The 23231-nt window shown below is 33.4% G+C and overlaps 1 protein-coding gene across 1 annotated transcript in view; it reads left to right on the top strand.

Annotated features, from left to right (window-relative positions):
* Window positions 1-23231, top strand: part of LOC118186681 (lutropin-choriogonadotropic hormone receptor-like) — a 249337-nt gene that overhangs the window by 176665 nt on the left and 49441 nt on the right. Inside the window, exon 12 of the mRNA XM_035356806.2 lies at window positions 8602-9007. Within this exon, the coding sequence (XP_035212697.2) occupies window positions 8602-9007 (406 nt within the window). The remainder of the gene's footprint in view (window positions 1-8601; window positions 9008-23231) is intronic.

Below are 23231 nucleotides of genomic sequence, written 5' to 3'. Positions count from 1 at the left end.
ATCATTTGTATGAACGAATTTGAATTTGTAAAGTAAGAAGAAAATTTGAAGAGTAAATTTGTAAGTTTTATGAGGTAAACTGGAAACGTTTTGGGTACTAAATTGTCCTTGGTATTTAGTTGTCAATGTTAGTCTTTGGTATTTAGTTGTCAATGTTTGATTGCTTCATGAAAAACCTTCAGCTCAATCAGTCATTCACAACAAGTATAGAATACTGTTGATAATACGACTTTGCCTAACTTGATTCCAATTAGTTTCGAATATACTTCTGGCGATGGAGCTGGAGGATCCTGTATCCTTTATTCTATCTCTAAGCTCTCAAGGAAACTTCCTGAACATAGAATTTAAAGCGCATCCATTCGGCAAAGACACTACATCTTGAATATCAAAATCTTCGAAGAATCTGATCCAATAAATCTATCCCAAACTTCAAACGACAAAAATGTGGTGAAAGCTTATACCGAATTTAATCTTTATTGATGGCTTTAACATTACATTGCATCTGATAAAATTACATTGCTTTTGAATCTAAAGGATAGTTACTAACAAAACATAGAATATTAGAACACTAAATATGCTTTTCAGTGTCAGCTACAATAATGTTTTAATCTCGATAGCGATTGTAAAGGGGGCAGTCAAGACGTTTATTTGAAATGTTTTTTTTTTTTCTTATTCTTCTTTCAGAGTATCTCAGAAGAGCAAAAAAAAATCAATTTCAGCTATATATATTTTAAAAGCAATGTTGTCAGGAACAGATATGTTCTTGAAGCACTAAAAATGTTTCTCTAGGGTTATGAGACTTATTAAATACTTAAATAACTTTCCCTTGTATTCATTTGTAAGACTTCAAATATGATTGATTTTTGCTGACAATGGACTTTACAATACACTAAAATTCAGATTGTTTTTAAAATCTTGAAATCTGTGCTCCTAAGTCTCCAATCCCTTTTTCCTTCTACCCCGTTTCTTCAAAACCTTATCACGAGAACCAACAGATCATCATTTGTAGCGATCATAATTTTTCGCTCCTCTGTACATTTCATTATCAATGAATATTTTATTACTCTCAATTATTTCATGTTACTCATATTACTTAACAAAATCTCTCAGTTATCAACATATAAATTAAAAGAAACCAAGAGTTACCCATAGCTCCTGCAGCGAGAGTTTTCATAAGCGAGCTTCGTAATTTGATAAACTGTCGAAACTAACCTTTTACTAACCTTTAGCATAATGATCCGAAAGCTTTTAAAATCAAAGAAACCATTTTATTCCGATTGCTTTGAATATTATAAGAAATAATAAACTTGGGATACTACATAAATATGAGGCTTTAGTTGAAAGATATTTACTGCTAATGACGAAATATTCGAAATCCATACCATATCGGAGAGCACTTCTTTCTGCGTGAGGTACCTCGGAACTACTCTTAAAAAGCATACTAAAGCAAAAAGTGATGAATGCTACTTTTGATTTTCTTTTACAACAGAAGATTGATTACTTTTCTTTCTGAACATTCTTGAAAGCTTGGAGAAAACATTTTAAAGGTCGGTTTCTTTTAGCGATTGTTAGGTTTTCAATTTTTGGTTATTTGGATTAAAAACTGAAGATTTTCAGTTTTCAAAGATTCAGGAACTTTAATAAGACATATTTTATATCTCTTCTCGTTTATATTTTTACTTCACTAACACAGACTATGGTGCTTACATCTCCAGAGGTTTTACGAGGGAATTTTTAATTGTTTATTTCAGTTACCGTTTTTTCATTACTTAATAAATTCTACTTTAGATATCAGAAAATGTTTAAAACATGTTACTTCTCCAAAGATTATGTCCCTTCATTTGTATAATTTTTTAATACTGAGGGCTTTTTAATGTTCTTGTAACTTCAATTTTGGGCGAAGTTGATTTTTATGTTGCTGCCAACATGCCAGGAATTAAATCTGCAGAATTATTGTTTCAAGAGCACTACATTTGAAGTGAAATTGATGATACACCTTATATATACATATGTAATAAAAAAGCAAAATTTAGAAGTACTGAAGTGGGAACACCGACACGTAGAAGCATAGACCCATATTGAAGAGAAAGAACACTTATTGCGTAGAATACTGAAATGCCGATCCACAATAAATAAAAATTTGGCAGTCGAGGTAGATTTTAATTCCATCTTTATTAAATTAACATTTAGAGCAAAAATTAACTTGACACTCTAATCGTACCTATTTTCAGAACAGTTGCATTTTAATACAATTACGACAGGAACCGAACACAGCGAAATGACATCCAAACAGCAACAGAGTTACATGTGAAGTAAGCATTTACTATCTAATATGGCAGCTCACCAAAGAGAAATGTTTTGGTTTACAAAGGTTCTCAAGAATTTAGGTTCCCAAATAACTACGTCATCAGTGTTATGCAAGCTTTGTGGCACAGATTAACCTAGAAATGACGCAGTCCAGAAATGGTATTATTATTTTTAGAATAAAGAGGAAATAACCAAATTAAAATTAGGAATTAAGAAGCAATTATTAAATGAAATTATAAAGCTGATTTACATATTTTTTATCTTACACACACACACACATATATATATATATATATAGAGAGAGAGAGAGAGAGAGAAAAAAGGAATTCTGTCTGATCATAAATTGCTTTTAAAGGGTATTTACGCTTGTCAGTTTGGCATTAAATTCAATTTGCATTATCGCAATTCAGTTTCGCGTAATTCAGTTTGCGAATTCAATTTAAATTCAATTTGCGCTTATCGTCATTAAATTCAATTTGCATATACAAACGAATTTACGCTAATTTCATCATGCGCATGGGAAATGAAAAAGCAGTTTCCGTAAATAAAAAATATTAAGGAACTGAAATTTGTAATCGTTCTTAATATTTAAAAACTCACCCAAAGGTTTCAAGAAAAGATAGTTTAATTCCTCCTAAACATTTGAGAAATCCATTATGTAAACTCTAAGCATAAAACGAACATAACTCTAATTTTTCAATTCGTTAACTTTTTGTATAAAACTATATATTTATTATTTTCTATTTAAATTTATTTCTCCAAAAATTGTGTTTCCTTGTATAATATGTTTTACCCTACACGCAAAACATTTAAAGAAAAATAATAAAATATTACTGACACGATTATTCCAAAAACATATTTGAATTAGCTACTAATTACAATATACTTACTTATTTTTCTACTGAATACTGATCATTGCTTTTAAAAATGTATTTTTGGGAAATGCTCTTTTTATTCAACACACACATATTAGCACATGCTTTATTAATCGATAAAAATGTTTTTCATTTCTTTTAAATACGGCTTTATTTTAATTCTTACGGGAGACATTTATTCATCATCATTATTCTTTTCTTTCCACGTCGGCATATAAAGTGTTTAAATATTTTAAAATTCGAATTCTTATGGCACTTGCACAAAGAAAACTAAATAATTTTAAAAAAAGGAATAAAAATTCACGTGTTTGCTTTCATTTAAATTAAACGAACTGTAAAATGTGTATATCTAGTATAAAAATAGCCTTTAAGTATGTTTATCACACCATGCAATTCAATTTTTATTTTCAGAAATCTTCTAAATGAAACATGGCGTTCTCAAAGAAAATATAAATTTAAAACATACAATAGCACCTATATTAATTGCTATTTTGTTTCAAGTTAATTTCTTTTCACTCTTTTTTTTCCCCTAAGCTAAATTTTAAATATTGGTTCACCTATTCCATTAGACAATAATGCAGGAATTTGGGAATTATTATTTTACTTCACTGAAAACGAAACTACCTTAATTAAAAGCTCTTAATAACGAATTGTATGCGACCCTTTTGTATTCTATAACATCAACAAAATTAAATATAAATCCATGTTTGTTTCCTCCATTTTACAAAATGTCCCTTAATTACATGCAGCGCAAATGAAGGAGTAAAATAGCATGCACTTTCATATTGTTAAAAGTAATGAATATTCTCGTTTGTTACGCAAAATTAAATTTGCTAATTACATTTAATAAACCTGATTCAGAATTTTAATTTAACGTTCAGAATATTAGAATTAATTTTTAATTAATTGGTATTATTTCTTCTCTACGTTTATTACTACATAGAATTAAATGTAACTTTTGCGGAACTTTCATTATCCGTAATGACAGTAACACAAATAAATATGTATTTCGTTTTATCTGCCCATTGTCATCAAATTTTGGACACTTGGAATGCACATTACTTCCAGCTAGCTAAGCTGGATAACACCGAATTTTTAGTACAAGCTTGAAGTTGATTTGCCATTAATTAAGCTAAATTAATTATTCGAGCGAAGTAAAACATCGCCACTCTCAGCTATGTAAAAAAGATCCAAAAACGTAGTAGTATAATATGAGTAATGTGGACTTGGTGTTGTAGTAAATATATATAAATAATTTGTGCTTACTTGATTGTGTTTTTGTTTTTATGTGCTCTTATAATGGTAATGTATTGTTTCATTTATTTATTTGTTTATTTGGTGTATTTTTTGCTATTTATTATGTGGTCACGTGTTACAAGTAATTGTTTTATATATAATGTTACATATTTTGTATTTCTGAATTGACCAATGCTTAAATCTTAAAAATTAGCAAACTTACAGTTCATGATATAAGTAGCATGTTTTCTGATGGGCCTTGGCGATATTTTTCAATTATTCGATTACTATTATGATATTCTAAAACTTTTCGGAAGGTGTATTTCCGAAGCCCTAGAAGCGAGTTTCCTCTAAACTTCGAGAAGTCTGCGTACCCATAGCGGTCTGCGTTGAAGCCGGAAGTCAGTTTATTCAGAGTAATTAGTGCGGTTAGTGCTTTAAAGCAGGGGGACCAAGTGCTATTTATTATTAGCCGTGGGCCAAATTGGTCTTTTTTAATGTAAATTCCGTGACGACCATTTGTGGCGTCGCTATATGATTGCAGGATGCAACTGGATCAGAGACCCCTCTTCGGTCGAATTTCTTAAAACATTGTAGTTTTTAAAAAATTACAAATAGGGCATAAAAGGGCTTTTTTTATGTTGCTCATGAATTAATTGACACAGAACTTGCTTCAGAGCTACTGCAACCCCAACCCGTGCGGCAGCACCGGGAGGTAGAATTTAGGGGCGGCAAATTTTAGAATTTCTGGAAGCAAGAGATGGCAGAATTCAGGAAATGTAAAGATTGAATCGGTTGAAAAGACCTTGACCCGATATGTATACTATTTCATTTTTAAATAAATATCTAGGAATGAAATATCTTTCCCCTAATCTGTAGTTCCTCATCAGACTTTTTATCTCAACAATATTCATATTTCATAGTTTTAAAAATTAAAGTTTTTAGGGATGGTAGAACAATATTCTTCGTCGGATGCAGAATGCAAATACATTCTGCATTTTCCGAAGAATGTAGAAAATATCTAGTATTCTTAGCTTAAATTGTTCGCTGGTATAGTCATGTGTATATGCGCATATACTACATTGATTTTGGTAATTTGCTTATATAATCAGCAGGAAAGATATGAAAATGTTGCTGCACGGGATTTCTTAAAGGACCAGATTAAACAATTATAAGAGTAACATGCGGCCCGCGGGCCGAGTTTTGCCCACACCTGCTATATAGCTTATTCTGTGAGTGATATCGATGGACTGAAATATATCTCCTGCGTTAAGGAGAAATTGCTTCATCTCTGTGTTCGTTTTTAATTCTTTTACATTTTGGTATGAGCTGTTATTTATTTCAATAAAATATGCATATCCTTCTGCTCATATGGCATAGTTAACAAACTAATTTCCACGAACATTTAACGCGAAGCATTAGCAACACTATTACTAAATTGGTAAGCTCAATGATTAATAATTATTAAACAGTTACCTTAAACAGACGGAATTATGGATTTATGGCCACCTGGAAACTCTTACACAGATAAATAAATTTTTTACTTTTAATGCATTATAAGAATTTTTTTCCATGTTGACATTTACATGGAATACTGAATTCTAATGTCGTTTGGTTTTTTACGTCCGTTGCCAAAAAAATAAAAAAACACAAAATTAAAAATGCATACGCAGAAAAACATCTGGCACAGTGCCACCTGCAGAGAAGGATAAACTAAGGGATAAAAATATTTTGAAACTTATGAAAATTTTTCAAAGAAAAAATTACTAGTTTGGTTAGTAAACCTTTGTCTGTTGAAACCAAGAGAAGTTACTGAACGCTTTATCTCAGTTTTGAAATTTTTCACATTTTAAAAGGATTGCTGGTATTTTTCTCATATTTAAAAAGAAAGCTGAGAAGTATTTTTCCAATGGGCATGGAATGCAATACGTTACACGATTGTGTAAATCATAAACTCAAGCATTGAAAGCATTAATCTAAATTCAAAATTCTGAATTTGAACGAATATGTTTGTTGTGGAAAATCTAAAAAATTTTGGCATTCAAGAGGATATTTCATTTTGCAAATGACACAAAAATTTCTGCCAAAATTGTTTCTGATAAAAAATTTCTTTCCTAGTGAATTACAAAAAATAACCTAAATTGTATGTCATTAAACCTATGTTATTTTACCAGTAACTCGGTACTTAGTGTATATCATATGATGCGCATACACGTCTTTGCTTACAGCCACATTGTATCAGAGAAACTGTCATAAATTTGAATTATACGCCATGAACTTACTTGCTTTTTCTGGTATAACATTAGCTTTACAACCGATATAACTTGATAGAATAATTTTAATATGAAATTTTAATTAATTTACATACCGCTGCCGTTGCATTAAGATTTATATTTTACAAATTAATAAATCTAATAACGAAATTATTAATGCTTTGAAGCATTGCATAACAGAAAAACGAAATACTTATTCTTATTTTATGCAATTTAATTTTGACCCTAATCTTAAAAATTTAAATACGAAATTATATAATGTTTAATAACTACGGCAAAATTATAGTCTTCTTTATGAAAGAGCTGGTATTAATTGAATGCATGTAGAGAACAAAGCAGATGCTATTGAATTACAAAACATAGCATGTGATACTGATTCGGGTGATATTTTGAGCTCAGGTCCATCCAAATCTTCTGCTTCGCTATCCATGGAAAAAAAAGTTCAATTCTCAATAAAAGCAGAGCTGTTATTCCCTTAAGAAAGTAGCATTGATAAATAAACAAATATTTTTTTTTAATCTGAAAGCTTTCAGATTTTACAGTACGTCCAAAGAGGCTTTTTTAACGTTTTGTGTGTTACCTTTATTTATTAAATAACATGTTCTTCGCACTTAAACCATAAAATTCGATTCAACAGCAATATCGCAAAATAACTTTAAAATGAGCATATCTTTAGAATTTCCGAGACACAGTCTCACGCGCTGGAGATAAAAATGTTCTTTTTTTCGTACAGTGTTGCCATTGCTCACTTTGAAATCGATGAGTTTGTTAATAAAAAATTCGTTAAAGTTTTACTAAATACGAAATCGATAATAAAACAAATTCCAAATTAGGGCTTCCAGATGCCCATATTCTGTGGAGAATTACGTTATTCAAACCTTGACAGCTCTAGGTACGGTTGGTTTTTCCACAATGCGAGAAACATTCATGCATTCAGGCAGATTCTTCATTATTTGTTTCTTTAAATATAATACATGTCGATAATATTTGGTGGCAACAGTTTGAAAAGTGAATCAACGCAGAAAGTGAATCGACGGAAAATGCCAAAACGAAATTAATAGCTCTTCCAGGCTATCAATTCCAGGCTTAAGTCTTCAAAGCATTTTCAGAACAAAACCTAAGGAGAGCATATATAAAAAATTAAATTAATAAGAACGAATTTCTAAAGAATGTGAAATTCTCCCTGGCAGAATTATTTTCTACAAAAATTAGATTTTTCATAAAACATTAATTTTAGACAAATTATGTTTTACGTATTCTGACTTTTTTTTTAAAAGTTTATAAATAAGAAGTCTATCTACTATAATTTAAACATACAAGTACATTTTAAGACGTTCATTGGCTTTCATTATTAAACATTTTTATGTATTTTAAGACACTAATTGTTATTTATTACTAAATTTTTATACACTTTAAGACATTTATATATTATTTCACATTTATATATTGTTTCACATATTTCATGCATTTCCAACTAACCTCATAATTCGTGAAAAAAACATCTTATTTATTCTTATAATTTAAGTAATTTTTTCTGATGCAAAAATATCAGTAAACTACGTACAAATCGATTTTAATTGGCAATTGTGCAGAGTTAACCTGTAACTGAAAAAAACAGTTTCTGCTCCTCTTTACAGTAAAGTTTTCTGAAGTAATAATTATTGTTGTGAAGTAACGATGAGGCAATTATTTATAGGCATGTGGTCGTAAACTGGCTCAAAAAGTTGCTTTGCATTGTTGCAGTTATTTTATGGACTTTGCTTATAGAAATGAAACTTTTCCTTTAAAAAGTAATGCTACTAAACATAATTATAATAATATTCTTAATTATTAATTTGAACCCTGTTTTGCATGCAGATCGATTGCTTATCTGACAATACAATATCAAATTAATTTTCATTTTTCTTCAGGTGCAGGTTGTCAAGTGGCAGGCTTTTTAACTGTCTTCTCCAGCGAACTATCAATTTTCACTTTAACCGTAATCACTCTTGAGAGATGGTACGCCATTACTTACGCCATTCACCTGAATCGTCGATTACATATAGGCACTGCCGCGAAGGTTATGACGTTAGGCTGGTTGTACGCGATAGTTATGGCAGCCCTCCCCATCATGGGCATCAGCGGATATACTAAAACCTCTATTTGCTTGCCCATGGAGAACAGAAATCTCACAGATTTAGTTTACCTCATATGTCTGCTAAGTGTCAAAGGTTTTGCCTTCTTCCTCATCTGCACTTGTTATGCTAAGATGTATCTGTCCATCAGAGTATCAAATAATGGTGGCAACAGGCAGACTCCCGATCTTCATGCCAACAGGTAAGAATCTTTCATTGATCATTAATAATGTAATGATGGTTTATCTAATACCTATCTATTCTTCAGTGTCAATATATATAATATGTTTCTAAAAGAAGTTCTGTGATCTTTGGAAATAAGCAAGAATAAAGCGCTTCAGATTTATCACCAAGGAAAGTGTGAATTTTTTTTTCTTTTAAACCTTGGTAAAGGGAATAAAACTCTGTGTAAAACTTTTCTTGCTCAGCATTTCTTACTTACTTGACTTGATCTTGCTCATATAAATTATCCTCATCGCAGACTAACTCATGAGCAACGGAACTTCAATAATACACGAAGATACAACTCAAATAAGCACAGGATGGTCATAAATTTCAACGCATTTCAGTGAAGAAAAATAAGTTAAATAACATACTTATTTGTAATACATATCAAGATATACAGCAAATCAAATATTTTACATATGTATGAAATATTAAATTCAATACGGGATATTTTAGCTGTGGTAGCAATATTCTAGTCGATATTCAACAACTCGCGACGCTTTCTTCATCATTTCGGGGAATATTATTCGAATAAGTTCCGTAATTCGTTATTTAACCTCAGCATGGTCTAGTAATTAAGTTGCGAATATATGGTCTTTTACTAACACAACTACAATAAAATCTGGAAGTGTTGTATCGGAACATCGAGATGAGCAAGAATTTGGCTCGCACGATACCCCTAAGTTCCTCAAAGAGAAGAACTTCATCGAATTCTTATACTATGTCTGAAGAATAAATTATAAAGCAGTATTAAATTTAAACAATGAATTACAAAACCTTTAAAGCAATAATGTCCGAAATGTTGTGTAATATATGATGTGGGACTCAATGCCGACCGGAATATACTATATGTACCACTTAACGAACCTGTATTGAATTGCTATAAAATTTAACATATATGTTAAAAATTGCTTGAGTTGCTTTATATGGTATATAATGCAAATTAATATGTTATTTAGCTCACTTCTTATTATTCTCTGAAATGCACTTAGTAATTTATGATCACTCCCTATTTATTTGCTATCACCTGTAGACTATAGCTAAAATTCAAGATTAACCCCTTCGAGCCGGGTAGCGAAAACGCGCGCTTATCGCGGAGGCCGGCAGTGTCTTCCGCGAGCGTCTCTCCAGGGCTGGGGGCTTTTTTGCTACTAAGCCTAAATCCATGAAATTTCCGAAGTATCAACACATTGTTTAATAATGCTCTATAGAGTATTTAAACGGCTTATTCTTTATAAATATTTATATATATATATATATACTTTAATTACCTTATTTCTTGTTTAAATGCATATTTTACACATTTTATTTTAATTGCTCACCATTTTATGACTTTTAACATTATACATCTGAAAACTAAATATATTACTTAAAATTCTCTTTTCGTATGAAAAATTTTAAAACAGGGATCTACACATAGTCCTACGTTACATTCCTTGAACTCGTAATAACTCATTTGCCGTTCCGGAGGATTTTTCCGGGAATGTGAACAAACGAAGCATCGTCGTCTCATTTTCTTATCAGTCTCTTCTGAACAAAGTTTCGGAAAATGTCTTTCAGTTAATCTTTCAGAATCAATATCAGAATATCAGAATTTCAGAATCAATATCTGAAATATTTTGCATCATTTCTGCTATTTCATGCTCTGTTAAACATTTTCGACGCTTCGACATTGAAACGGTAAAAACAGAAAGAATTCACGTCTAACAAGATCTAATTATTTTCTAAAAACTGAACTGTAAACCGAAATACTCAACGCTTTAGCGCATATAAAACTTCTACTTACAATAAACAACTACCACGTGCGAATAAAGTGCGATTTAAAGAGACGTCATAAATCCCGCCATTCGGAAACATTTAGTTCCCCGTTTGTTTATATAATCAAAAACACGTGTATGTGAGTCATGCTTCTCTCATTTCGAGTAGAAGGTCTAATGTACATGTATCTGAAACCATATGGACATACAATGCCATCATGTGGCAGAAATTATAGTTTGAAAAACGTTCCAAGGTACTGGCACAAATACGTGACAGTCGGTAGTAAACGCAACAATGCTCTGTCACGCCTGCGTGTCGGCCGGTAGGTAAGTGTGTTCGTTGTTGGCACGTATACGTGACAGTCGGCGCGAAGGAAACTCTTCACCGCTTGATGTACTACTTACGTCAACAGCAAAATGGCGCCTTCCAAGTTTCGGTTCTACTACAGTTCTTCTTTATCTAACGGTAATCTAAACACATAAACCGAATCACTAATCCTCGTTCAAAAGAAAAGTAGCTCGGAGACAAGGCTCTGGATTAGTTGATACGCAAGATAAACAACTAACTTTATCTTTCCACGACACGTGTCTAAATGCTGTTTGCATTTGCTTTTAAACCTAATTTGCATTCTGGTGAATGTCGGCGGAAAAACAAATAGTACAGAAATACAATGTCATAAAATAATTGGTTAATTAGATAAATTTTACAATTTTACATTTCATTTGAGTTTAACTAACAGTTAAGGTTTTATTTTATACCCTTCCTTTATGCTCGTACCGTCACTTAGTCGCTGAGTGCAAAGTATTTTACACATTTCTTATCAAACAGCGTAGGTAGAGAAAGGGAAAATCGTAATTGCATGACTTGTGGTAACGCGATATTTTGCTTTAGTTTCGGCGCGGTTCTTGTCTTGCCGCAAAAGTGCTATTCGGGAAAAAAATTGCTAGACATGGGACTTGGTTCTTGTGTTTTTAACTTATAATAGGTTATCCGATTCAGTATAATTTTTATCTTTGCATAGTAATAACACTGGTATCTTAGCAAGTTAAATTATTTTATGTTTCAGTCAGTTGCTAAAACATACAGGTCGAGGAGATTTAGAATTTTGCTTGTAATATTTCAATTTGGAACTCACAAGTAGTAAGATAAAATAACGTTAAGATTTTTACAATTCTTGAATGTTTGTTGCTTTTATAATCAGTTTAAGCTAAAGGAGATAACTCGCAACGCATCGTTAAGGTAACGATTGAGAGATGAATGTTCGGAATCAGAAAGCCTCTCAAACTTTAAGAAAAATAAATGTCTCGTAAGTATGCTGTTCAATATTCGCTTTTAAAGTGTTAATTTCAGAAACTTGACACATATTTCTTATTAATTTGATTAGTTCATTTGAATTTACATATTCAGAAAATTTTAAATCCACAAATTTAGCTTCGTTTCGTATTTTAAAGTAGTTCCCTGAAACATTTTACAGAAGCAAAATACACTTCAAAATTTTGGCACTCAGGGTAATAAATTGAATGCTAATTAGCTATCATAGGTACATATTTATAATTTATATACATTTTAATTTAACCGATTAATAAACCTGTCATTTTTTTTCAATTTAATATCTATTGCGTTATATAGTAGGATTATTTATTTTTCAAATCTGAATTCAGAAACTCTGAAGACCTTTGCTTTTGGCTAAAAAAAATAATACTTAACTCCTTATTTAAATTGATATTCTCATTTCAAATTAAAGCTTTTACACACAAATTTAACAAAAACATTGTTTTTACAATGATACTTTAACAATTCTATGCTATTCCTATTAAGCGGAGAAAAGTCATTATCATGGTATATAACTTCGAAAACAAAAGGGCAAGGAGAAAAATAAAATGTGTAAGGAAGAAACATTTCCACCATTTTAGGTTTTATTAACTTTTAAATTGTTTTGTGAGATACATTTATTTTTTAGAAGACTTATTTTTGGTCTGCTGAATCCCTTTCTAATTTAAAAAAGTGTATATCTTTAAAATATCATCGTTATAACATTTCTAAGAGCATAATATTTGAGGTTCATTTAAGAAAGAACAAACTGTGAAAGAAAATTTGGAGATGAAAGAAATATTATTTTTTTATTGTTACAAACAAACAAAGTATGCAAAGTATGGCATCTGATGATATTCTTTAAAAAAAATCATAGTCACTCACAAAGATTTGGTTCTGCAATTTATAAGCCGGTAAATTTGGCAGAAAAATAATTGCTTATTTTTTCCGTCCAAATTTATATTTTGTATGAGACATTCTTTTCTTTCTTTCCACAGTAATTATAATAATAAAAATAGCACAAAAGCGCACCTAGACCCTACTAATATTTTATTTTATTCCTTCAACCATATGTCATTTTCTCATCAATTGTGTTCAAAAGTATCAGGTACGTAAAAAATCTCAAAAACAGTGGCCAAAACAGTCTTTACTTTGCTTTAAAATAGGTACTTTATGGGCATGCCGCCCTCCTCTCATTTACGATCATACTGTGTGTAGTCATCACCCCGGACAGGAAATAAGGAAATTTTAGCAAATTAGAGAATTCGACCTTTTTCCGCAGCAGTCGTTGCCATAGTTATGAATTATACTTTGGGGGAAAGGACGAAATAATCTTGAAGTTCCCATTAACTACAGAGGCTGTTCGCACATTTTTAGACGATTTTGGTAAGCGGTAATAAAACGTCGTTTGCTGCAAAAAAAGTAATTGCAATTGTGTTATGTTTTTAAAAGTCAAGATTATCGTCTGTGGATTGAAAGTTTTGTTTTATTCAAAATGGCGAATTTAACAAAGCAGTGGTTCGAAGTCTACATTTACGCTCTTTCCGAAGAGAAATATGCATACTCCGTTATCCAAAAACGATGTGAGAGTCGTGGTTTTGTGATATCTAAAGCGTCGATAGGTAATATCATCAACAAGAAAGTAATAAAACATCAAATTGGAACCTCAAGTGGGACAAAAATTCCAAACAAGTATCCAAGGAAAAAACGGACATCTTCAACTATTGCAAAGGTACGTTGTTTAATGTTAAAAGAAAATCCCTTTAGTCAAAGGACAGTTGCAAAATCATTACAATGCTCGGTGTCCACTGTAAACAAAATGATAAACGTTGATTTAAATCTTAAGAAAGCGAAAAAACGCAATGTGCATCGTCTTCTTCCAAAGCATATCGCTCAACGCAGGACACGCTGCAGAATTCTATATGAGAAACACTTATCCAAAGAAAAATGGAAAACAATTGTCACAATAGATTAATCATGGGTGTATTTAAATGATTGTAACAAAAAAAGAGCCATTTATTATCATAAAAGGGGAGAAAAAAATTTAAGTACATGGTTCAAAGAATCGAAAGAAAGCTTTCCTATGGGATTCATGATTGTTTCTGGTTTTTATTATAACGGCAAGTTAAAAATAAAGAGAGTGAAAACAAAATGTCAAGATTAACTCCAAATACTATCAGGAACATATTTTATCGCCAATATTTCTGAATGAAATACCATCGCTTTACCCACAGTGCCATCAATCTGTGAGACTCCATCAGGACAAAGCTAGGAGTCACACATCAAAATCCACTGTAAATTTCCTAAACGAAATGGAACAAAAAACTGGTATCAAGGCCATACTCTTCACTGATATCCCTACTAAATCTCCCGATGTGTCACCTATGGATTTTTGTGCTTTCGGACTTTAAAAAACTGTATTATCCAAACGTTGCCCCAAAACCCTAACAGGACTCTGGAAAACTGTTCCGGAGGAATGGGATAGAATATCTCTTCTGCCACTTCAAAAGGCATTATTATCCTGGAAATTGTGGTGTCGAAACATAGTTGAGAATAAGGATGTCAAATAGAACATTTAAAACACAAGAATTTTATGTAATTTAGTTTTGTGAATACAATATACATCGTCTAAAAAATGTGTGAACAGCCTCTGTATTCTTATGGTAGCAGTTCCTATAGTAACACACTATACGTAGTAGAAAGAGAATTTATTTATGAAAATGGCATAAAGAATAGAAAAAAATGCTTTTGTAGTTTGGGAGTATTTCACTTATTTATAAAAATTATTAATTTATAAACTTACGAATTAACTATTATCCTACCATCTGGTTTTCTAAATTTCGTAACTACTTATCTAATAATCGACCGCAAAATAAGGAACTCAGCAAATTGGATGCTATCTGTTCGCCTTGGCTACAGCACAAAAGAGTTTGATTAAGATGACGACTCATGCCAACATAGTCTTCTTTGATTCTTAACTCTGTTTCAAACTCCTCTCATTTATTTACATGTTCTGGTGGGAGCAGATAAAGCATTAAAAATATAGGATGAATTTTTAATACAAGCAAAAATGCTTTAATTTCAATAAATTTAATAACTTTCAGTCGAAATAAAACGGGAAAAGGGAAATTTATTTGTTCTGCTAAAATTTAAATCAAAACCTCCAGCACAATAAATTCGAAGAATTTTATTTTCGATCTTAAATTATTTTCACATATGAAATTTTATTAAATGAAAAGGCGTACATATGGTATTTAATTATCTACAATGAGATTTATTAAGAACTATTGTATCATAACCTTCAAATAAATTAATATTCTCAAAAGCGTTTCTCATACTTTTTGCTGTGTTTCAGCTATCTATATGGAGGAATATTTGAAATATTTTTCAGATTTTCACATGGGATCCTTACAAAAAAACTGTAATGTTTACAGCAAATGGCGCATTAGTCTAATCAAAAACTTAAAATGCCGCAGTCATCCAAGCTTCCGATGAAGATATCTCAAATGCAGAATCCTTTTTTAGTTACAAACCGAAAGCATTTAAGCAAACCGTACCGCACAATGAACACAGCGTAAAATTCATTCCTGCGATTGGTCATAACGCAAATGATTTTGAAGCGGCAAAGTTGCATCAGTTATATTTGTGTGGCTTGTTGAATTTCGTCGATTTGTTTTTACAGTGTCGTAATGCAAGATCGTAAGGCTCATATAAACATTTTTATAGATAACTTTCTTGGTTTACAGTTATCAGGTTCAATGTTTCTTCTAACCTTCTTCGGAAACATACAATGACCTGACTAGAACAGAGAGCTTACTAAAGCTATGTTCACTAATTGTAGTAAGTAGACAGACGAAGGGTATACAAAACCCTTTATTTTTTTCTTTATATACAATGACTTCCGTACTTCGGAATACAATGACCCTCCACTCGGGGTCTAACTTAAAAGATATCAAAATAAAACTAAACTCTAATTTAACTTTAGAATAAGATTGGCCTTATAATAACAGGAAGCGTATGTAGCACAGAGACTGTGAACACTACAATACGTTTAATTTATCAAGAGGATTAAAACCTCTGGCCTGGAAGGCAAAGTAGCAACTGCGTAACTTCTAAGGTAAGCGGCCTGCTTCGAACTCACGGCTTCCTCTCTTCTGCTTGGCAAAAAGGCCACACTTAAATACTTGGCGTTCGCCAGACAACTTTGCATAAACTCCTTCACGCTTATAATTCTGGCCGGAAGTAGAAAATAAGAAGTGATAGTAAAGATTTAAAATAAAATAAACGTTAGTAAAACTTAAGATCCTTACATACTTCCCACCAGAGTTAATTAGTTTGAAACTGAGGTCTAAAACGACCTTGTTGAAAACTTTTAGCTCTAGAAACTAACGCGAGGCCAACCTTTTACAATCATAACTTAGCTAGAAACTAGAAAATTTAAAAGAAAGAAATTTGTTACAATAGCAGCTCCCGGAATATACAACAATCTTTTTTCTTTTTCATCTGTACTGCATCTAAACAGGAGCTTTATTCAATTCTGGTTCCTTCCAGAGATCTGGAAGGAAAACTAGTTTAATGAAATGTTACGGAATGACATTGCAAATAACATATAGAATATACTTTTCTTAACATTCTTATTTCATTCATGACTATTTTAATTATCTCTCCCCGTGCTCTCTGACATGTGTTGTACAAACACCAAACACGAATGTGTTTCTGTCTATGTGTTCAACACTTCCTCCTACAATCAAAACACTAACGTGTTAAAATTCAACATACGAGACCTCTTAACACACCCTAATTTCAACTCTAGACCCTGAGGTACTATTCTGAAAGTGGCTAACTCTAAAGTGTAGCGTCAGAGAGCCTAACTACATCATTCAACCTTTAACACATATTCACCATGATTTAATCTTTACAGTCACGCGAATAACAAATTTTTAACATTACTTTCACTTTTACCATATCACGGTATTTCTTAACATTCAAAATAACAGTTCACATGTATACAAGAACATATCAACATGCCGTTAATTTTACACATTTGAAAACATACATTAGTAGTACATTGTTAACTTCTATTCTTTTCAAAGCAAGTGCCAATTCTTTCTACATTGAAATAATACTACATTTCAAAAAGTCTTTCAGACTAAAACTTCTTTCTTGTTAGAATGTTTTAAATAAAATTTATACAATAACTTTTTACAATATTTAAGTCTTTATACAACGCTATTATACATCAACTTTAGTTTTACGCGCGAGTAATTGAAAAACATAATAAGAAAATCGGTCACAACTCATTTCTCGCCCTTTTGGCGATAAAGGTAGACCTCGCATGAGGTAAAACTTCTTGAAATCTGCCACTTGCAGTAAGAATGAAAGATTAACTTAAGTTTGTAAAGTAACATAAAATTTTACTTATCTTTGTAATATTCAGACATCCTTTTCTGGGCCCAGTCTTTAAAGGTGCTGCAGACCGTAGCTTGGTTGATCCTCCTTCTTGTACGGGCTCGCCCTTCAGTGCTTTCCTCTGGAAGCTTCCGTTTTTCACCACTACGGCCACCCTTGAACATCTTCCTTTTGTGCTCTGCTTGTGGTCTTGGCCGTTTGAAGGCAGCTGGTCTTGGTGGAACCGGGAAACTTCTGTCGTGATCCTGCTTGGACCTCGTTGTTGGCCGTTTAAATTTTTCTTGTACTTTTTCCTCCGCCGCTGATGGCCCTTCCGCAGTTCGGCGACTTTTGCTGCGGAGAGTTCTGTCGGATGAGTCAATCACCCGTTTCACAGCCGGGTTATAGTTGCCGTCCTTTCTCCCGGTCTTTTCCACATACGTCGTCCTTCTCCCTTCTTCATTCTGGGGGTGTTCGTGAACTCTGTTTTTTGGACGGTGGAACGGCTCCTTTTTCTTTGTACCTTCAATTTTTCCGCGGGGCAATTTTCTTTTCACTTGCTTCTGTCTCTCATTGGCTTGCCCTTGTACTTGTCGTTTTCCCACCTCTGGAACTTGTACCTGCGGTGTCTGCCGTACCGGATCCTGCAAAAGATCTGAAAAGATTTGCATTTTATTACGATCGAAGTAGGGCTTGATTTGATCAATGTTTGCGGAACAGGTTTCACCATTTCTTGCCTTTAACACTACAACAGCGTGAGTTATTTTTTCTATAACATATGGTCCTTCAAAGCGTGGAAAAAATTTGGCAGTTTTATCTTCTGGTGCTGAAGAAAGTGAATGCTTAATTTTTAGTACTTCATCCCCTACTTTATAAGTTACTCCCCGTCGTTTCAAGTCATAATACAATTTTTGTTTTCTTTGTGCTACTTCCGTATTCTTTTTTGCTTCTTTTATTAGTTTTTCTATATCACCCATTTTAAATTCTGGGGCTCTTTGTTGCACATAAAATAGTTTATCTAACGGTGTTATAACCTTTCTGCCTAGAAATAACTCAGCAGGAGTTTTGCCCGTTGTATCATGTTTTGCGGTCCTAAGGGCGAAAGCAAATTCATTGACATAGTTATCCCAGCTTTTATGAAAATTTTTAACATAACTACGGATAATTTTCACTATATTTCTGTTGACCCGTTCCGCTATATTTGATTGCGGCCGATACGGGACCATTTTTAAATGACGTATGCCCAGTTTTTGGCACATGTCTTCAAATATATTACTTACAAATTGAGGACCATTATCCGATATAACTTTTAGGGGCGCCCCGTATTTTAAAATATATTTATTTAAAATAGAATCGGTAACTAATTTCGCGGAGGCTCGTTTTAAGGGAACAATTTCGGTCCATTTACTAAAATGATCAACTATAACAAGGAGATAGCGACTTTTGTTTAACTGACTTTTTGGGAAAGGGCCCAATAAATCGATGCCGATTATTTCATTTGGAAATTCGGATTTAATACTATTTAGAAACCCGGCCGGGCGGAAATTAATATAATTAACGGCTTGACATGTTGGGCAGGACTGGACATACGCCCTTGTTAACTTTTGCAGTTCAGGAAAGTAGACTGCCTCGCGTACGCGTTGGATAGTTTTTCGAATACCAGCATGAGAAGCTAAAGGGCTGTCATGGAGCTCTTGCAGGATATTTAATCTAAGACTAGCTGGGATAACAGGTCGAAATTCGTTGTTGGAATTCGTAGTTTTTGTATAAAATAATAGACCATCTATTAGTTCGTAATGGGCCGCCCTATTTCTTATCGCCACAATATCTTGGTGGCTAAAATTTTCAGGATCCTTCAAATACCCATAAATACTTCCAAACTCAGGATCCTTACCCAGTTCGGTTATTACAGTTTCTCGGGAATTTATTGTACACGCTGTCAGCATTGCAACTTTTACGGTATTACCCTGTTCGTCTAATTTAATTCGTGATAGGGCATCTGCTACGATATTTTCCTTTCCGGGGGTATGCTTGATTACCAGATTATATTCTTGCAGCTTGAGTGCCCATCTTATTAACCTTGGGGATAAATTTTTCCCAGAGTACAATCTAGTTACCGCCGCATGATCAGAATATACTGTTATCGGCGCCTTTCCAAAATAGACTCGGAACTTTTGCACTGCTAACAGAACTGCAAGTGCCTCTCTCTCGGTCGCGGAATAGTTTCTTTGTGTTTGATTTAAAGTTCGGCTAAAAAATGCCACTGGCTGCTGATTTTGCGAAAGTACCGCTCCTACCGCATAATCCGAAGCATCCGCTGAAATTTCTAAATTTTCATCCTTTTCAGGAAATTTCAACACAGGGGCTTGCGTTAATGCTTCTTTTAATTTTTCGAAAGCACTATTGGCTTCGGCCGTCCACGAGAATCTTGCCTTTTTCCTTTTTAATTTTAACAATGGCTCAGCGATAGCCGCAAAATCTTTTATAAAGGACCTATAATATGAACAAAGTCCTAGAAAAGAAGAGAGCTTCTTTGCCGTGTTTGGAGTCGGATACTTTTGTACAGCGATTATTTTTGATTCATCTGTCTCGATCCCTTTTTGCGATATTTTGTAACCTAATTATTTTAATTCAGGGGCTGCAAATTTGCATTTTTCGACATTAACTTTTAGACCGGCCTCATTTAATAAAGAAAACACCTGTCTTAAATCCTGTACATGTTGGTCTAGATTATCACTAGTAATAATGATATCGTCTAAATAGATAAATGTGGACTTTCCGAGAACAGGTCTTAACACAATGTCCATGCATCGCTGAAATGTTGCTGGGGCGCCTGAAAGGCCAAACGGCATTCGCAAAAATGCATAAGTGCCAGACTTGGTTATAAAAGCAGTCTTAGGCACGTCCTCAGGCCTGATCCCTATTTGAAAATAACCATTCGTTAAGTCTAAAGTCGTCATAAATTTGGTTGATTTTATGTTCCTTAAAATTTCTTCTATAATCGGTAACGGATATACCGGATATTTCGTTATGGAATTTAATTTACGGTAATCAATAGCGAATCTCCACCTTTTTGGATGCTCCAAAGGATAATCATTATTTTTCTTACATAAAACCACCGGACTAGCATAACTACTTGAGATAGGCGCTACGATCTTTTTACGTAGCATATCGGTAATATGCCATTCTATAATTTTTTCCTTATTCTTATCATACCGGTATGGTTTTTGACGAACCGGCAATGCATCTCCGGTGTCAATACTATGGTTAGTAACCTGGGTAAATCCTGGAATATCACTAAATAAGGAAGCAAATTCACTTACCACTTGTCGGATTCTATCTTGCTCGTCATTAGGCAGGTGGTCAAGATTTAACCTTGGCGGTTCAACCTTTTCTACACGCACTGGTTTCATCGTCAGCTTAAGAGACGCTTCATTAAAATCCAGTGTAGCTTGTGCGTCTGAAAGAAAGTCTATTCCTAGTATTAAGTGTGCTTGCAAATTCTTTACTATAAAAAACATCACCTTTACTTGTTCGTCCTTGATACGGATGTACAAAGGTACTTTACCTACGCACTTACATTGTTCTCCTTGCGCCGCTAATACTGTTGTATTATCCGCATTATATATGCGGTATTTGCGAAAATACTTTCTAAAAAAGACTTCTGCCACACAGGAACACTGCGCGCCGGTATCCAGGAGTGCGGTGGCCGGGATATTATTTACCAAGACTTCAATCTTCGGAAGAGTTAAATTTTTCACCATTACTGTATTTAACTTGTAGGAAGAGGGGTTTTCGTGGCCTTCGGATTTCCGCACCCTCTCGTCAGCAGAAATCCGTTTTAGTTTAAATTATTTTTCCTTTCGGTGCTTTCCTTCTTTCTCCACTGGCCTTGAGACTTTTTTCCTGGGTTGCTATTGAACTGTCGACGTTCGCCGGCTGTTTTTGAATGTTCGGGTTTCCTTGCCCACTGATTCGCTTTTTCTCCGTAGCCATGTGCTTGAGTTTGCTGTAGTCTTGGCGTACCAAATTGGTTTCGCTGTTGATATTGGCGTCTTCTTTCGACGTCCGCCGTTCTTCTACTTTCAAACTGGATTGCTAGCTCAAATAATTTTTCCAGTGTAGTCGGATTTCTCAATTCAATAAAGTCTTGCACTTGGAGTAGTAACCTCGGCAAAATCACTTGAATTATTTCAGGATCCGGACGGTTTCCATACAAGAGCTTGAAAACGTGAATTTTTCTTAAAATAAAACTCGAGAGGTTTTCCATTCTTTGTTGATATATACTGAAAAGTTCTGTTTCTAATTTCGCACGATCCCTTACAACAGGGAAGGCTTTTAGTAGGGCAGTCTTGAAATTTTCGTAGGTATAGGTGGGACTTCCTGCTTGACCCAAGAGACTTCTGCCGATACATTTGAACCAGTTAAGCGCTTGGCCCCTCAAAGCGCTGGTAGCTAAGGTAACTTTTTGAAACTCGTGCACGGAGTAGAGCATGAAGTGGTCATCAAATTTTTCCAAAAAACTGGTTACCTGTGAGTTTCCATTAAACGTTGCTTCTGGTTTCATCGAAGCGCGCATGGTCTGGACAATGTACCCAAATCCTTCCAGGGCGGCAGCTGGCATTTCTGGATTCTGAGCTGTTTCTGCAGGCAGCACAGGTTCTTCTTGAAACTCGGCCATGGTTATTCTTCGTCGGGCGCCACTATCAGGTTCAATGTTTCTTCTAACCTTCTTCGGAAACATACAATGACCTGACTAGAACAGAGAGCTTACTAAAGCTATGTTCACTAATTGTAGTAAGTAGACAGACGAAGGGTATACAAAACCCTTTATTTTTTTCTTTATATACAATGACTTCCGTACTTCGGAATACAATGACCCTCCACTCGGGGTCTAACTTAAAAGATATCAAAATAAAACTAAACTCTAATTTAACTTTAGAATAAGATTGGCCTTATAATAACAGGAAGCGTATGTAGCACAGAGACTGTGAACACTACAATACGTTTAATTTATCAAGAGGATTAAAACCTCTGGCCTGGAAGGCAAAGTAGCAACTGCGTAACTTCTAAGGTAAGCGGCCTGCTTCGAACTCACGGCTTCCTCTCTTCTGCTTGGCAAAAAGGCCACACTTAAATACTTGGCGTTCGCCAGACAACTTTGCATAAACTCCTTCACGCTTATAATTCTGGCCGGAAGTAGAAAATAAGAAGTGATAGTAAAGATTTAAAATAAAATAAACGTTAGTAAAACTTAAGATCCTTACACAGTAAAATTAAATTCGTCATTTTTGAAAATTATGCCTGTGGGTAACATTTTTAGTTAAGCCGCAGCGAACGTTAATTGTGTTCTATTCATTCTCATATTTAAATTTCAAACATTAGTCTTTAAACAATAACATTTAATGTTCATATATTGTTATTAATATTCATCAGAAACCAATAATCAAATACATAAAAACTTCAAAAAATAATTTTTTATATAAAAATATGAAAATTATCACAGATAAAAAATTATTTTTACCTCTTAATGCACTTTGCATTAACTTAAAACGCTAACTATTTTATTTTATGCAGTTTTTCCGCATTACATAATGGGGAAAACAATAAGGAAAAAATCAGGGCCTTTGGATGCTGGAAAAAAACTCTTTTTAATCAGTGCAGGATACATCATTTTATTTCCTGAAATCTGCGATCAATTTCATGGCGAATATTTGCATTTAATACTTAAACTTCAGTTTGAT

Source organism: Stegodyphus dumicola, chromosome 7, assembly GCF_044657685.1.
Source record: "Stegodyphus dumicola isolate Sdum_Otavi_A_Nest chromosome 7, ASM4465768v1".
NCBI classification, from domain to species: domain Eukaryota; kingdom Metazoa; phylum Arthropoda; class Arachnida; order Araneae; family Eresidae; genus Stegodyphus; species Stegodyphus dumicola.
The sequence above is the reverse complement of the archived record's forward strand: the minus strand, read 5'-3'. Positions and strand labels throughout refer to the sequence as shown.